General features: G+C 40.7%; 1 protein-coding gene and 1 long non-coding RNA gene across 15 annotated transcripts in view; one reads left to right on the top strand and one right to left on the bottom strand.

The window, feature by feature from the left end:
* FGGY (FGGY carbohydrate kinase domain containing) overlaps window positions 1-17,445 on the top strand; it is a 429,508-nt gene that overhangs the window by 318,607 nt on the left and 93,456 nt on the right. For all 14 annotated transcript variants that reach the window (XM_032297123.1, XM_032297121.1, XM_032297119.1 and 11 more), the window contains 2 exons: window positions 7,684-7,758; window positions 14,414-14,534. In XM_032297123.1, the coding sequence (XP_032153014.1) occupies window positions 7,684-7,758; window positions 14,414-14,534 (196 nt within the window). The remainder of the gene's footprint in view (window positions 1-7,683; window positions 7,759-14,413; window positions 14,535-17,445) is intronic.
* LOC116564110 overlaps window positions 7,424-17,445 on the bottom strand; it is a 31,460-nt gene continuing 21,438 nt past the window's right edge. Inside the window, exons 3-4 of the long non-coding RNA XR_004274726.1 lie at window positions 8,779-8,814; window positions 7,424-7,766 (exon numbers count right to left, since the gene is read on the bottom strand). This is a non-coding gene — a long non-coding RNA (uncharacterized LOC116564110). The remainder of the gene's footprint in view (window positions 7,767-8,778; window positions 8,815-17,445) is intronic.

Below are 17,445 nucleotides of genomic sequence, written 5' to 3'. Positions count from 1 at the left end.
AAAATATATATAATATATATATTATATATATATCTATTTATATATATATAATCACAATTCCAGCTGGCAAATTAGTCACAAATTTTACTGAAAATATGTATGTTTTACTGAAAAAATATATTTTAATATATTTATATTTTATTTAATATATATATTACTGAAAAAAATATATATTTTACTCAAGTGACTAATATGCCAGTTTGCATTGTGATTTTTAATGGGTGCCATTTTTAAGGCACCTGATGCACGATGCACTGTGGTAGATGCTTTACATGTATCATCAACAACCTTCACAACAGCTCTGCAAGATAATGTTGTCCCATTTAAAAGAAGAGAGAAACTGAGGCTCAGAGAGTTTACTTAATTTATCCAGTGGAGAAAAGGGTATACTTCCAGTGGGACCAGAACCAGTGAATTCAAACCTGGGTCAATGACATTCTTTGGGGAAAACAAAAAGAAAAAACTAGATCTTTGTCATTGTTGTTTTCATTGCTTCTGCTTTGTTTTTAATGTGACTGCAATATTTCTTTTTCATTTAATGACTTTTAAATTCTATCACAGAGTCAGACTTTCGTTTCTTACTGTTCCTTTGTCTTTCCTATATACACTGAACAACAAGTAAAACCAGGGGATGGACTATGGGCAGGAGTGTTTCCCAAAACCATGTGACATGATAAAAGACGGAGGTCGAATCAGGTGGAATCTGCTGGGAAGTTCCAAGACATAAACAATGCAAAGGAACTAAGGCCAGAGGACCAAGGATAGAGTCCATGTGTATAATCTCGGTGTGCAGACCCAAGGCAGGGTTAGACAACAGCAAGTACAGGCCAGAAGAGTTGTACAGAACAGCTTTGAGAGACAGTACGTGAGCATATCAAAATGGCTTAGACTTAAACCCTCAGAAGCAAGGCAAACAAAGGGTGAAGGGCCTGGTGCTTTGGGTAAACAGCGAACAAACTAGTGCTGTGTGGTGTAAAATTCACCAATAGAATAAGGCCATGAGGGGCAATGTCCATCCATCATCTAGCCATACTGTGTGTATCAGTTGTTTTTTGCTTGCTATAATAAATTACACAAATCTAGTGGCTTAAATTTATTCTCTCACAGTTCTGCAGGTCAGAAATCTAGGTTGGTTCTACTTGTTTCTCTGTAATCAGAGAAATTTTTTACAAGTCCAAAATCAAAGGTTTTTATTGGAAGATCTGGGAAAAATCTGCTTCCACATTCATTCAAGTGGTTGATCTAATGTAGTCCCATGCAGTTATAGTACTGAGGTCCCTGTTTCCATATTAAAGGTCAGCCAGTGGTCCTACTCAGCTTTCAGAGGCCTCCTGCATTCCTGGGCCCATCAGCCCTGCCACCATCTTTTAAGACAGCAATGATGGGTCAAATCTTTCTTATGCTTTGAACCATTCCAATTTCTATTTCTGCTTCATCTCTCCTGTCTTCCTCTCTACTGTGTCTCTTGACTGACTCCTCTGCCTTTCTCTTCTGCTTTTAAGAGCTCATGTGATTACCCTGAGCCCAACCAGGTAATCCAGGATAATCTACCTATTTTAGGGTTATCTGGCTAGTAAATAATTCTATCTGCCCAGTTCCTTTACAGCAGGGCCTCAGTTAGTGTTTGAAAAACCAGGGTAGAGAATTTTCAGGTGACATCTTTAGGATTCTGTTTACCACATTCTGGTAGCACAGTCATCTGCATTTCTCACATGTGGATGGGATTCAGGCAACACCAAGTGTTAACCTAGACTCCTGACACTTACTGAAACCTCTAAATATTGTTGGAAAGATTTGTCCCCCTTTCTCTTCCAAGCGGGTGATTATCTTAGACCTGCCTTCCAATCTCTCTCCTCTCTCCAGAGGCTTCCTATAAATCTTTCTCTTATCCTCCTCATTGCCTTGTCCATCAGCCTCACCTTCATTATTGACTGAGCAAACAGAGCATTTCTGCCTCTCCATTGTGTTCTGGAAAGCTTTCAACTAATTCCCCCAAGCCTTGGATTACCCCCATCAAGCTCTGATGACCCTAGAAAAATCTCAGGACTTGTGAATCCCATTTTCTTATCTTTTGTAGTCTTTAGAGATCCCTTGGGAAACTATTTTTAAGCGCTTTTTTTTCCTTACTAATATGTAATCACTTCAATTCCCTTAACAATTCCCTTAAATTCGCAAAATTTAATTGCGAATACATTTATTAATAATCTCAACTATTTTAGGACCTATGAACCTATAATTTATAATACCAAGGTTTAGAGCAATCATTTCCACAATTTATTGTGCATTAGGACCATGGTAAAATGCAAATTTCTGGACCCACACCAAAGGTTCAGTAAATCTAGAGTAGAATCCCAGGAAACATACGTTCGAGTGGGATCCCAGGAAAGAATTAAAGAAGGTTCCCAAGTTTACGTACTAAGTTGCAAGATATAAGCTGAAGTCCAGGGTGGAGAGGAACCATCTGTCTCTTCTTTTTACAGTGACTGGAAGTATGTAGGTTGACAAGTACTAAGGCTTCCTCAAGGAGTTCTTGCAAGAGTCCCCCTCTCTCTGTGCCTGTGTCTTCAGAGGCACATTGCTTCTCCATACTCCTGCATTCCTGTACCTTTAATGTTACGGTGCCAGTACTGATGATCGGCTTCTGCCCTGGCTTCCCTACACTGAACAGCCACCAGTCTCCAGTGCCCCTCATTAATATCCTCAGTAGTACCAATAGCATGGGGAAGGAGATACATTATTGCCATATCCCAATAAATGAATGGGAGTGAGCCCTTCATGCAGTTCAAGAGAAAGAGAATGAACAGTTATTAAGAGAAAAGGAAAGAAAATGAACTCTTATTTTATTTTTTTTATTTTACTTTAAGTTCTGGGATACATGTGAAGAATATGCCAGTTTGTTACGTAAGTATACATGTGCCATGGTGGTTTGCTGCACCTATCAACCCGTCATCTAGGTTTTAAACTCTGCATGAATAGATGTTTGTCCTAATGCTCTCCCTCCTTTTGCCCACCATCCCCTGACAGACCCCAGTGTGTGATGTTCCCCTTCCTGTGTCCATGTGTTCTCATTGTTCAACTCCCACTCATGAGTTAGAACATGTGGTGTTTGGTTTTCTGTTCCTGTGTTAGTTTGCTAAGGATGGTCTCCAGATTCATTAACGATTCTTCAAAGGACATGAACTCATTCTTTTTTATGGCTGCATAGTATTCCATGGTATATATATATGCCACATTAAGAAAATGAACACTTAAGTGCCACCTATCTACACAGTTGGCACCATAAGAGTTACAGGATGGTATAGCTCTTATAGACTCAGTATAGCTTACTGAAAAAAGTAATGCACTTTGTAAATGATACCTCATGTAATCTTCACAAAAATAATTTGAGATCTTATCCCTTTTTTGCAGATGAAAAAAATGAAGCTCATAGAGATTACACAATTCATATATTGTCATGCAGCTAAAGTAGAGAAAATGTCAAGATTTAAACCCAGGTGCCTTCCTCTAAAGCTCATTCTTTCAATTTGCATACACTTCTAACCTCAAAAATCCCAATATTTACTTAAGTGCTTTATATTCATAATCTAGGATGTTAAAATTAGGCAATGCAGTTGTTTGCATTTTTTTATCATTATATATAGCTTTCACACATCCAAATCTTAAATTATAAGAGCTTTCTCTTACAGTTCTCTTCATTATACAATAGCTGAAATAAATAAAATGTGCTTACCCTTGCAAGTCTCCCATCAGGCTTCCCCACACATTTCTCTGTCTCGCCCAAACATTCAAAATAGGCACATGCACATGAATAAACACACTCCTTCTACTCATGCTTTCTCTCCACTTCCTCTTGACGGAACCATTCAGCCTTCAGCTAGGGAATCCGTTCATCTGGCCCCTTTCCTAGCCTTCTCAGCCATTTCAAAGCTGTGTCTCCCCCAGGACTTCTTTGGAACTCCCAGGGCACTGTCATCACCACCCTTCCAAGACAACTCCCCGAGGGTCCTCTGGCCTCTCAGGCAGTCTACATGGCACTCCTTGCAAAGTTCTGTCATGGGCTGACTGGGCTGAGGTCCCTGGTATTTGAGAGAAAATTAAATGAACTTCATCATCATCTACATATCAGATGAGATGTCAAGCAAGCAGGGACCTCAGTCCACAGCATCTTGGTACTTCAGAGATAAATATCTTTCACTAAGTCACATTTCAGTATGGTGGCTCTAGTGTTAGTGGTGAGGGAATATTGGAAATGATTGTGTGAGAATTGTGTTTGCTGCTTCCCTTTTGATACTAAATACCATGTATATTATGATCCATGCAATAAATCTCTTCTAGAATTTCTTCCCAGGAATAATTTTGTCTTCCTTCAAGGATAGCTATGTTTTATTTATCAGAAAAAGAAAAGCTATTTTACCCATCATGTGTTCCTCTTTGCCATAGCTGCTAGCAAGCTCAGGATTTAAATTTAGTGCTCAATTACATTGATTATCTCATTCTCAGTGTCTGGGGAAAAAATATCCTCTCTTTTCTCCTCTATGATTTCTGAGCTCTGGAGGCACTGGAAATTTAGAGAAGGATCTATGGTATCTTTTTGCATAAATACCATTGCTTTTTGAAAACTCTCATGGATATCTGCTGCGGATTAAGCAAGTTAAATCTGGCTATATCACACCGTTTCTCTCTTATGGATTCTTACTAATTGAGAAGAATATCAGAACCATTACATTATCAGTATTATTATACAAAGCACTGGGGTTCCTAATAAATACTGTTAGGGGAATATATCTTATATACAAAGTCAACCACTCCCAGCACAAATTATCCAAATCTGGTCTCTAGTAGTGGGTCAGCCACACAGAGGATCATGCCTTGACCTACTTCCTATTGAGGAAGCCAAAGGGAGGCAGCCTCCTGGACAGGCTCTAGAACAGTGCACTAAGCCATGGCCCAGCAACTTCCCCAGGAGACCTAATAGCAGAGGTACTGTTGAGGTCAGGCCAGTACAGGAGAGACAGAAACCATGCGTGACTGGTGTTCATGACTTGTGATTATTACCAGGACCACTGAATGCCACAGCACAGGCAGCTTGCAGAAAGTGTTCAGCTCAGGGGGCTATGACCAGGCTGAAATCCTGCTTACTCTGCACCTTTTTATAATTCCTACTTCCAGATGGGATGCCTTTTTCAAACTCACACAAAGGTTCTATATGAGCTACAGGGACCCTTCCTTTTACCCTATTCTCATAAAAGCCACTTCTCTGATGAGGAAGGATAAGTTTAGGGATGGGGAGGGCAGCTGGGAGCATGGAGCGAGTGGCTTAAAGTGTTATTCCAGCGTTCTTTTCTCTTGGGGCATAATCCCTTCCTCTCTGATTGTGCAAGGAGCTGAGGCGGTAAACTTTGTCCACCTATAGTTGTAGAATCTAACAAAGAAGGATAGGACATAAGGAGAGAGAGTGGTGTCTAAAAGGAGAAAAGGAGCATTAGTTCACAGTGCTGAGTGAATTGTCACTCAGCAAATACTAGCTTAGTGCCTACTATGTTCCAGGCACAACACTGGGCACTGGAGTTCCTTTGGTAAGACAAGCAAAGACCATTACATTCTGATTTCCATTCTCTGTGTTCTCTTAGGCATTTTATTTCCTCATTGTGAAATGAAGTTCTATAATGTCAACATTGTCCACGTTCTCTCTGAGTTCCAGAATTCTTACCGTATGCTTAGGTCTCTGAGAAACTTTTGTGCAGGATGTTCTTTCACAGTTAATGGCTTAGGATGATACAGCCCCAGAATGCTTCTCGAGTCGCTCATTTAAATTTTCCCTGTTCTTGTCTATTAAAAATGAAAGCCATGATTCTAATCTGATTGCCCAATTATTTGCCAAGAAAAACTGTCAGCAGGTAGCTCTACTGAATGTAGGAATCCCCACATCAACAGACTTAGATAAATAATTCAGCATAGCTGGAGCACAGGCTATGGAGTGAGGGAGGACAAGAGTAAACACCAGAGAAGAAATAAGGGCAAGCCCAGGAAGAAGCACACTAAACCAGTGAAGGTGTTTCTACTGTGAGATGAGGGCAATGGGGAGAAGTTTTTGCAGGAAGTAACACGATCAGATTTGTATTTGAGAACAGTCAGTTTAGCTTCAGTGTGGAAAGGAGCACAATTAGAAACAGTGAGATTTGCCCAGGGCCTCTGTCAGCAATTAAGAAGGACATAATGGTGGCTTGAATTAAGGAAGTGAATGACAGTAAGGATGAAGAAAAGGAGATGCATTCAAAAGAGATTTGGGAGATCAAACCTATAAGACTTGGAGACTGCCTAAATATGGGAAGATAGGGAGAAGTCAAGAAAGAGGGCTCCAGGCCAGGTGCGGTGACTCACACCCCAAAATCCCAGCATTTTGGGAGACTGAGGCAGGTGGATCACCTGAGGTTAGGAGTTCAAGACCAGCCTGGCCAACATGGGGAAACCCTGTCTACTAAAAATACACACACACACACACACAAAAAGGCTGGTGTGGTGGTGCACATCTGTAATCCCAGCTACTTGGGAGGCTGAGACAGAAGAATTGATTGAACCTGGGAGGTGGAGTTTGCAGTAAACCGAGGTTGCAGCACTGCACTCCAGCCTGGGCAACACAGCGAGACTCTGTCTCAAAAAGAAAAAAAAGAGGGCTCTTGAGTTTCCTGGTTTGGACAACTGAATGGTACCTGTGCCCTGTGATAGGCCAATTGCAGTGGGGTTGAGGATGAAATCTGGAAAAAGTAATTAAATGGGGCCAGAGAAGATGAAGGAAGGGACCTAGGTAGACCACTCAGCTTCCCTGTTGCGATGCAAACTGCATATCCATACCTGATTGAGCTCAAGACAACATACACCATAAGAACTAAGTAAATGAATGTTGATGAATTAATTTTATAATGTGATCATCTAAAATGAACTATAGTGCTGATGCCCACAATTTGGGCTAGGCTTTAAGAAACCAGCAGCCCTCACTCTCTAGAAATGTCCCAAGAGAACACCTCGATGAGTGGGGAATATGAAAGCAGGACTGTGAACAAATCCTGATAGCATACAAATCCGGCATCCTGTTCAGTTCTGGACTGTCTCAGAGATTGGCATACTACATATAAGCTTCTAATTCTGATTGACTTTAATGGGATTCCCTTGCAACCCACAGATTCTAAGTTATCCCCTAGTAGGTATAATATTTATAGGAGACATGTTATTTTACCCTGGATTGGACACTGAACACTGTTACACTGAATTCTGACAGTAGCAGAACTCAAAACAAGATCATCTTGTACTAGAGTGCCACTGTTATGTGTTGATTTCATGTAAGCCACAGAAAATAGGTATTTGTAAGAAAAAATAATGTTTTAAAATAAAAGGTATTTAATTATAGTCTAAGAAATATCAAACATAATCTTCCTGTGGTATTTATTTTGTTTTGTTTTTGTTTAATCTAAGGTCAAGGTATTTTCTTTGAGGAAGGGATAGTTTTTCCCAGGTCTGGAGATTAAACAATTTAGTAGGCATTTCACGTTCTGCTCACAAAAAGGGGATTTGCATATGAACTTGTTTTGGCAAGAAAACACATCTGAATGTATTTCATGGGAACTGTCTATATCCATGGCAGCTTCTTTTGACCATCTTCTTCTTTTCTTCCCTTCATCCCTGCAGGTCACCGGATTGACACTGTCTCAGGACCTCGATGATCTTGCCATTCTCTACCTGGCCACAGTTCAAGCCATTGCTGTAAGATACTGTAATGCCATTTTTAAAGAGACTTAGAGCTATCAGAGTACACTAGGCCACATGCTCCCCAAGATACAGCATATGTTTTTGTGACAGTAATTCTTAAAGATTATTTGCAAAAAAGAGATTCTTGTATGTCTGGAAGGAGATGCTGATGAAGGGCCTCACATGAGCTAATAACCTCACATAACTAAAAGCTGAAAGGAGTTAAAATCTGTGAACACTACACTTGTAATTTGTCTAATTTGTCTTCTAAATTTAATTAAATAGAAGCAAGCAAGCAGATGCTATGTATGCTTGCATTAGGAAAAGTTGTTGGGGCCGGGTGCGGTGGCTCAAGCCTGTAATCCCAGCACTTTGGGAGGCCGAGGCAGGTGGATCACGAGGTCAAGAGATCAAGACCATCCTGGTCAACATGGTGAAACCCCGTCTCTATTAAAACTACAAAAAATTAGCTGGGCATGGTGGTGCATGCCTGTAGTCCCAGCTACTCAGGAGGCTGAGGCAGGAGAATTGCCTGAACCCGGGAGGCGGAGGTTGCGGTGAGCCGAGATCGTGCCATTGCACTCCAGCCTGGGTAACAAGAGCGAAACTCCGTCTCAAAAAAAAAAAAAAAGAAAAGAAAAGTTGTTAAGGATGTATGATTTATAAAATACATGATATTGTTCACTTTTCAAAATGGGTTCATAATAGAATTCTTTTAAATAGTAAGCTTCCTTAGAACATGAAAGTGTTTGGTTTTAGATAATTTGCTGCTTAAGTGAGGTTAGGATGATTAGGGAGGAAGAGGGGAATTTAAATCTAAAATGTTAGGAGTTTCTAAACTAAAGATCAATCAAAAATAGAAGTCAAATCCTAAAAGCTTAACCATTGTCTAAGGAATATTCTTATCTAGAGGTGGCTATGGGTGGTCTACAAGAACCTGAAATCACATACAGAAGGTTGTGTTTGTGCATATGTTACAAAGTGTATTTTAGGAGAGTAGATCATGGCTTTCAGGATCTCACAGCAGGTATGTACCCGAAATTAAGTTAATCCAGTGACGTTTAGCCACTCCTGAAAAGAGAACAGGAATTAACAAAAAGGAAAAATCAGTTTATCTAATTTTGATTCAAAATTTATTTTTCAGTTACACCTGTTTAAGAAAATATGTTTGTTAATGCTATATGTACATATGTGATAGCCAATTATTCTGTTTCTTCACACAACTGTTTTCATAACTTTATTCCTTTAAATAATAGAACTGTATGTCTATTCGTATCACCAACAGAGATGATTTTTTAATGCTCAGATTTGTCCAGGCACCATGTGTGTGCAATAAAGAATGGAACCTCCCGAATCATAATAATACTAATACTCAAGAAATATACCTTATTTAATGCAACTGAATAGAAGTATGGAATCAGCCAGCATGATTAAACAGCCCTTTTGGATTATATACTAGTTTTACTATATCTTCCTGAAACAGCTTTCTCATTGGTCTAATAGTTTGGCCAATTCAGTGAAATCAGTTAAACATCTTTATGCATGGAAACTTGGTCGAAAGCAAACAATTCTGACATCTATAAATATGGAGGAAATGAATAGTAAGATAAATATGGAGAAAAAAGTGTGCATCAGTAGTAAACATATTTAGCTGTTCTGTTTTATGATATGATGATGATGATGATGATGATGACTTAAGAGATATTTTATATGTGCCAAGTACTGTACTAGATACATTACACACATTATCTGATTTAACCTTATTAGGCAGATATTATAATGCCTATTCGACAGACTAGAAACCTACGTCTCTGTGTGATTAATTAACTTGTAAAGGGCTTTATAGCTTGTGGCAGAGGCAGGATTTGAACCCCCAGCATTCTAAAACAAAACTAGACATGTGAAGTACAGTCATGTGCTACATAATCTTTTGGTTAATGAGAGACTTCATATATGACGGTGGCCCTATAAGACTATGAGACTGTATTTTTACTGTACCTTTTCTATGTTTAGTTATGTTCAGATACACAAATACCTACCATTGTGGTACGGTTGCCTACAGTATTCAGTACAGTAGGACGCGGTATAGGTTTGTAGCCTAGGAGCAATAGGCCATACTATATATAGCCTAGGTATGTAGTAGGCTGTACCATCCAGGTTTGTGGAAGTACACTCTGTGATGTTTGCATGACAAGAACGCCTTAACAATACATTTCTCACAATGTTTTCCCATGGTGAAAGGACACATGACTGTATCGGGGAAATTATATTTTCTGATTTGTTAATATTATTGTATGAAAGAGTCATGTAGTGGAATGCATAGCCTATATTGATATAAATAATCTTGGAAAATCAGAGCGGTTTGATGCTTCCCCTTTGAGCACAAAGAGGAGGACACGAAGGATGAGGCCAAATAGGATGGACCAAAGGGCACTGTCACATAGTGGTCATGACCATTACTTTTCACCAGACATGACTGTATGCCAGGCACCAAACAGGGTGACTTGCCTAATAGTCGCTTAATACCGTAACCCTGCAAGTAGATGGGATTGTCCTCATTTTACAGACAGAGGGAGGACCATTTGCCAAGGTCAAACAGGTAGTGTATGGTAGTTGGAATCTGAACCTTTCTCCCCGTCTCACTCCAGGCTCCTGCTCTTTCCACTTTACCATGCTGCATTTCTCTTTGATCTGCTTGTGAAAGCTACGTGGGTGAAATAAGCTTTCAGACATTCCTAAGAATAGTTTTTACTTAATACATATTAGAAAATATCATTAATTTGGCCAGGCTTGTCTCACAGAGGTCTCTTTCCTGCTAAGGAAAGTAGTCCAGAAGTCCAGAAATGTATAAATGAGGTTAAACTTAATGCAGGAGGGAGAGGGGGAAAAAAAAAGCCAGCTACATTTTCTCAAGTACCACACACTTGGAAAATCAATCTTGTATTTAATGGGCTGTACATGTATTAAAAGCTATCATATTTATTCTGTCCATTGTTTAATGACCTTTATAATACCATGAAAGGAAGGCATTTTAAGACAGGGATTTTTTTTTCGATAAGGCTCCTTTTGTGGAGTCAAGTGAATTGTGGAAGAGTTCAGTCTGTTTTGCAAATGTATCTGGGTGTGCTGATCTTTTAGGCAAAAAAAAAAAATGTGCATTTTAATGAGGTATTCTGATAACAGATATTTTCCCATAATGTTCCACTTGGGAAAAATTTTTTTGTTTCATTAGCCCTGCGTATTGCCCAAGCATTTATTTGCTGTTGGTCAAGTGAAAGTTAAACAAATTTCTCTCTATATATAGTCATATCTTTGCATGCTATTTTGTAGAAATGAAATGAAATTAAAGAAGATTGTAATGAAGTTAACTTGGGACTGTGCAAAACCCTCCATGAAGTAAAATTCTGTCTTGATTATGCTTAATTGAAAGACCTGTCAACCACCCAGTTTATCTATAGCCTGTTCATCTATAGTTTTCTTTGCAGAAAAGACCCTTAAAAGGTACTATTTGCATTTGAAGTCTCTTGATTTGCATTTGGTTCTGTACATTCCCAGTGGAATAGCCTAATTTTAATTTCAATTTCTCTGTGAAAACATTTTTTCCAGAAAGGTGAGCACAAAATCATTTTCACACAAAGCCCTTTGGTGGGGCATTTCAGTAGGGTGGAGTATTACACAGATTGGAGTCTGGGGCACCAAAAGGGAATGTCCTCTAAGAAACCGCCAGACTGAATGGGAAATTCCAGCCAACAATACCACATGGGGGAGAGACAGGCTGTCTGTCACAGACCCTCTCGAGGGAGTGCCTCTTATTCAGATCATTTCTTTCCTTTTCCCAGGAAATGTGCTTTGTTTTGTTCTTGTAGTAGGTCTGCTAATCACGTGCCCTTAGGTCTCTGGTTTTAGAAATATCAAATATACCAATTTTGCCTGACATTTTCATGCAAATTAGGAGACAGCTATTCTCCCATCCCATACAAACTGTATTGCTTAGTCAAATTATGTATCTCCTAAGTGGGGATAACAATATGCAGTTTCATATTTGCCTTAAGATTAGAGGTGCCATAAAAGTGCATAGCAGAGTGCCTAGCATATCAGAAGAGCTCTCCTTGTACACACCTTTCATGAGCTGGACACTCACATGCAAGTTTTACCTATGCTGCCTGTAGCAGCAGCCTTGTAAGGTAGGTATTACTAGATTTCATCAAGTCTAAAACCACATTTTAAATTTTTTCATGTTGACATTTCTGACAGTCTATAGAATTTTTAACTAAATGAGTGTGATACTATTATTCCCATGGCAAAAATAAAATGACAATTGAGTTATAGAAAGGTTAAGATACAAGAAATATATGAAATGCCTAAATGCCAGCCTGGTTTTTTTGAATTCAGAACTCATGCTCTTAGCTAATACAGATTCATGCCATTAGAGCAGACTGGGGTTGCCCGGAATCCACAGGCATCAAATGATCCATGGTAGACTTCAGGGCATCTGTAGACCTCCTGAAATTATTTATAGTACTATTTTGTATGTGATTTTTTTTCTGGGGAGGTCAATAGGTTTTGGCATAGTCTCAAGGGAGTTCATGACCCCCAAAAAAGCTTAACAAGGAACATCTGGGAATAATCAGCCCTAGTTAGTATGTAGGATCTGGCCTTATATGGCACAACATGTTTTAATTTTTTTAAACACATTACATCTGTGGATTATTTTTGGAGGCCCAGGTTTTACCGAATCCATATTTTTACCAGATTCATGAATACCTTCAACAAACCCTAAAGACCTCTGAGCTAGAACTGCTGTGCCATTTGCTCCTGAACTGCCCCTGTCCCTCATGATTTATGCCAAAGCAATTAGGATTTCATGTCCTAAGGTTTCCAGCTCACTCTCTGACCACTCCTGTCCTCAGGTACCCCTGTCCCCTAGAGCAACAGCTCCCCAGACAGCCTTTTCAAAGGAGGCTTCGTTTCCCCTATACCCCTCAACCCCCAGGACTTGAAGTCAGGGCAGCATCCTGCTGACTTCCAAAACCCTATTCCTTACCTTGGCCAAACTTCTGATTCTTCTTGCCCTCAGCTAAAATACCTTCTCTCCCTCACTACATTCCTAGGTTCCATCCTGAACAACACTGTCACACTTTCACTAAAAACCAAGATGTTGGCTCATGCCTTCTTCTTGGTGGCTACGCCAGCTGTGGAGACACATTGGCCTCCCAGATCCTTGGCTTCCTTATCTCTTCTGACTTCCCTCCACTTGAGCAATTCACTCCCAGGTCTACAACTAGGACTTTGACATCACCCCACATTGCCCAATCTCTAAACATTTCAAAGACTTGCTACTCACCAAAATCCTCTTTCTCAATTCTTTCTGGAGCCCCTTCCTCAAACATCACCATGTGGCTGCTTCCTTAAGACCACATCACAGTTCATCTTTTTGGTTTTAGTCCTTATCCCAAATAAATTTTGATTTGTGGCCAGGTGCAGTGATTCACGCCTGTAATCCTAGCACTTTGGGAGGTCGAGGTGGGCAGATCACTTGAGATCAGAAGTTTGAAACCAGCCTCGCAAACATGGTGAAATCCCATCTCTACTAAAAATATAAAACAATTAGCTGGGTGTGGTGGCACACACCTATAATCCCAGGTACATGGGAGGCTGAGGCAGGAGAACTGCTTGAAACCAGGAGGTGGAGGTTGCAGTGAGCCAAGATCGCGCCACTGTACTCCAGCCTGGGCAACAGAGCAGAACTCCATCTCAAAAAAAGAAACAAAATTTGATTTTTGAACTCTAGTTTTTGAACTCTCGAGTAAATTAAGATTTTTCAGATGTTTAAATATCCTATCTAAAACTAAAGAATTCTACATTAAAATTCATTTCTGTAACTCTAAGGCAGTGTCCTCCTCTCAAACAATTACGGTTTTTACTGAATTTAATGAACTTAGCAAGACAAGGATGAGGATAATGCATTTTAGGAAGATATTAACACACAAGGACTGAGAAACAAGGCTGAACTGAAAATATAGTGAAGCCCTGAAACAACCAGGGAATGGATTTTGGCTCAAAAGCCTCTTTTTAGAGAACCGCTACCTGGTTTCAGGCAATAGCAAAGGTAATTTTAGCCATTAGCCGCCCTGAAGTCTTGGATCTCACCTTCTTTATGCCGTTAGAGCCCTCTTTCCACGATTCTGCTGCTGGAATTTTTGGTGCTTTTTCTAAGGAAAAGGCTTTAGTTCCCAATTCGTAAAGGAAGACTGACCAAAGTACCATTGACTGTGTTTCAGAGTAGTATTGCAATCACTCAGATTGATAGTACCCAATACAGGGCCTGGGCTTTGGTAGACACTCGTTAAATATCTGTTTGAATGAACTGTGTTACCATTAACTGTGTTAAGATTGTCAACTGTTTTTGTCAGTGTTGTGTAACTGATAGAAGCAAATGGTGTAATTAAGAAGGTTTTGGAATCAGTCAGGCCCAAGTTGAAACTCCCACTCTGCAATTTAATTAACTGTGTGATCATAGACAACATAATCTCTGTGAGTCTGAGCTTTCTGAGATAGTGTATGTGAAGCTCTTAGTGCAGTGTCTAGCGCTGTGTAAACATTTAAGAAGTGTTCCCTAATGTTTACTTTTGTGACTACACGGATGCTATCTTCTGCTTTTCCTTTCCAGTTGGGGACTCGCTTCATTAAAGAAGCCATGGAGGCAGCAGGGCACTCGATCAGTACTCTTTTCCTGTGTGGAGGCCTCAGCAAGAATCCCCTTTTTGTACAAATGCATGCAGACATTACTGGTAAGTCTGGGAAGGAGAAGAGAAGGTCATTTTTGGCTTGGCAGCAAATAGGCATGGCCAAGTTCTGGGTGAGGTGAGAATAGGGAGATATACCTGTTATGCCAGATTATTGAAATAAACTTGAAGTCTTTATATTCATGATGGAGAAAGTGACTTCTACATATATTCAACTGTTGAATAATGGTGAGAAATAACACGAGAGAAGTTGGCCAGGACTAGATCTTAAGTCAAGCGTTTACACAACAGTTTTGAGACCTCTTTTGATCCACACGTTGTGGAAGATATTGAAGACATGAGGATGAATAAGGCATGATTCTTGCTCCCCACGACCCAGGAATTCAGGGTCTACTGAGGAAGGGAAATAGCAAACAGGCATGTATGGCAAAAGCTCCGAATTAGAAAAGTACAGGGTACTTTTTCATGGAAACATAGTGGGGCACCTCATCCAGTTTCAGGCCTGATGTCAGCTCAGGTCATGTGGGATAGAAGAAGGGATGAGAAAGCTGTCTTGAAGAAAGAATGCAGAGGCTAGGTGCTATAGGATCTGTGAGTCTGGTTGCAGACTGGGAATTTGAGCCCTAAGACCCTGAGATGCCATGATTCCTTCTCAGCTCATTACAATCAGGAATCATGAGAGAGATGCAGGGAATCACAAATAATGGGCAGAGCTCTTCATGATATCAGCATATAGTAGAGGAGCAGGATCCTTAGCAGAGACCGGGAGCCCCAAGGAAGGGGCTGCATTGGGAGGAGGCTTGCTGGTGTCACAGAGAGCGTCTCTCTGGACCTGATGCCCGTACCCCTTTTACTCCATGCCTCTCCTAGTGTCTCCTGGGGACTGGTGTTCTCTCCCAGAACCCATCCCTGGGTGGCCAGGTACCACCAGGGCAGGGCAAGGGGAGGGAAGGTGGGATAGGACTGCACCCTGCCTATAGTCCCAACTCCAGACTGATAAGAGCCCATTTTACCCTACCTCCATTTATTATGATCCTTTGCTCTCCCTTGTCCCCTGCTTTCTTACCTCTGACTGGTGGGCAGGTCAAAGTCTCTACCCCATCATCTCCCCCTTCCCCCTCCAAGCCATACAGATTCCTGCAGATGAGAGCCTTGTCTAACATGATGGACATCACTGATCTCTGCACATCAGGAGATGAAATGAAGCAAGTCACCTATTCCCAACTTAGAGACAAGTAGACTGAGGCACAAGTCTGATGACAGTGAGAAAAGCATAAGGGTAGAACTATCTATCAGGATGTGAAGTATAGAAAGTATCTATCAGGATGTGAAGTATAGAAAGTACTACCATTAACCAAGCACCTACTATGGGTCAGTGTGAATCACATTGTAGACACTTAATCCTCCCATACCACCGAAGGGTAGAAATTGATGCCCCCATCTTATAGACAAGCAAACTGAGGAGTGGGTAGGTGAATTAAATTGGCTATCTAAAGTCAAACGGCCAGTACGGGGCAGGACCAACATTGTAACCATGATGTGTCTGGGCCCACTGTCCCTTTATACTGTACTGCTGACCCAGGTTTCTCCACTTTTCTGCCAAGTTTGTAACTATTTAAATGATAACCCCTCTTTCCTGAGGTGTCCAAAACCCTATAGAAGTGGGCTATTTTAAAGCAGAAGGAGGAAAGACATAAAAAGAGCCCATATTGCCTTATAATTGTCCTCAGGAGAAAAACTATAACATTTTATCTAAAAGTCATCTCGCTGGTTCAGATAACATTGAAGCTTAAAATTTGATTTGTGACATTCCAAATTCTAGCCTTTTTTGTGTGTATGTATTTTTTGGTAGAGACAGGGTTTCACCATGTTGGCCAGGCTGGTCTTGAACTCCTGACCTCAAGTGATCCACCTGCCTTGGCCTCTCAAAGTGCTCGGATTACAGGCATGAGCAACCTTGTCTGGCCCCAATTGCCAGCCTTCTGATAGCCAAAAAACTTCCTACCTAGATGCAAGAGGAAAGATGAAAGTCAGCTTTGAACAACACGGTACTCTTGAAAATGGGAAACAGGGCCCACCCCCCAGAGCAGGGCAGCTGGGAGTGACCCCGGCACTGACTCAGCGCTGCAGCCTGGACTTTGTGAAAATGGGTCATCTTCCAGGCCCTACATCTCTGGGCTGACTCAGAAGCAAGGGGGAGTGCAGCGGCTTCACAGAAAGTTCTGCTTTGGAAACTGTTCTCCTCCAGGCTGTTGAATGAAAAGGCTGTTAATCGTTATTTGGATTCTGATTGAAACTGGACCTTTTGTCTCTAACTATGGACCAGTTACAGTTCCAGACAAAGGGACCTTTTCTTTAGCCTGGAATTCCTCTGCCTTTGGAAGCCTGTGACTGACAAGTGATGGCAAAGTGCATCTGCCTTTGAATGCTTTGGGTTCTGCTAAACTCATTAATGCATCAGATAAAATAGTTCACATTCCAGGCGAGCTGCCCTCTTCCTCTCCTTCACCCAGCACTCAGAGAAAAGAACACATTTGCATTTGTCCCCATAAAAGGCACGTACACAAGTAGCCAGTAAAGAGGTACTGTCTTTGGTGCCTTTAAACATTGTATTGCTCTAGTTTTCCTACAAAGACAGTTAGAAGACTGTCGACCTGGCACATGATTCTCAGAAATGCATGTGAAAAACACACTGGAATTTGGGAGGCTTTTTTGCAGCTAGTGTGGAGTAGTGGAAAAAGCAAGAGATCAGCTCTGTGACTTTTGGCAAGTTACTTTACCTCTCTGAGCCTCAGTTCCCTCTTCTGAAACCAACAAACAAAAAAGTTATTGTCTCCATCATGTAGATCACCACTGAGGAATAAATGCTCATGAGTTTGTAAGCCCCAAGCTCTGTGCCTAGCCAAGTAGGTGATCAATAAATGTTAGTTCTCTTATTTCCTCCAGGAAGGCCCAT

This window comes from Sapajus apella, unplaced genomic scaffold (assembly GCF_009761245.1).
Source record: "Sapajus apella isolate SASKATOON/1434 unplaced genomic scaffold, GSC_monkey_1.0 scaffold36, whole genome shotgun sequence".
NCBI classification, from domain to species: domain Eukaryota; kingdom Metazoa; phylum Chordata; class Mammalia; order Primates; family Cebidae; genus Sapajus; species Sapajus apella.
Note: the sequence above shows the minus strand (reverse complement) of the source record. Positions and strands in the feature narration are given on the sequence as shown.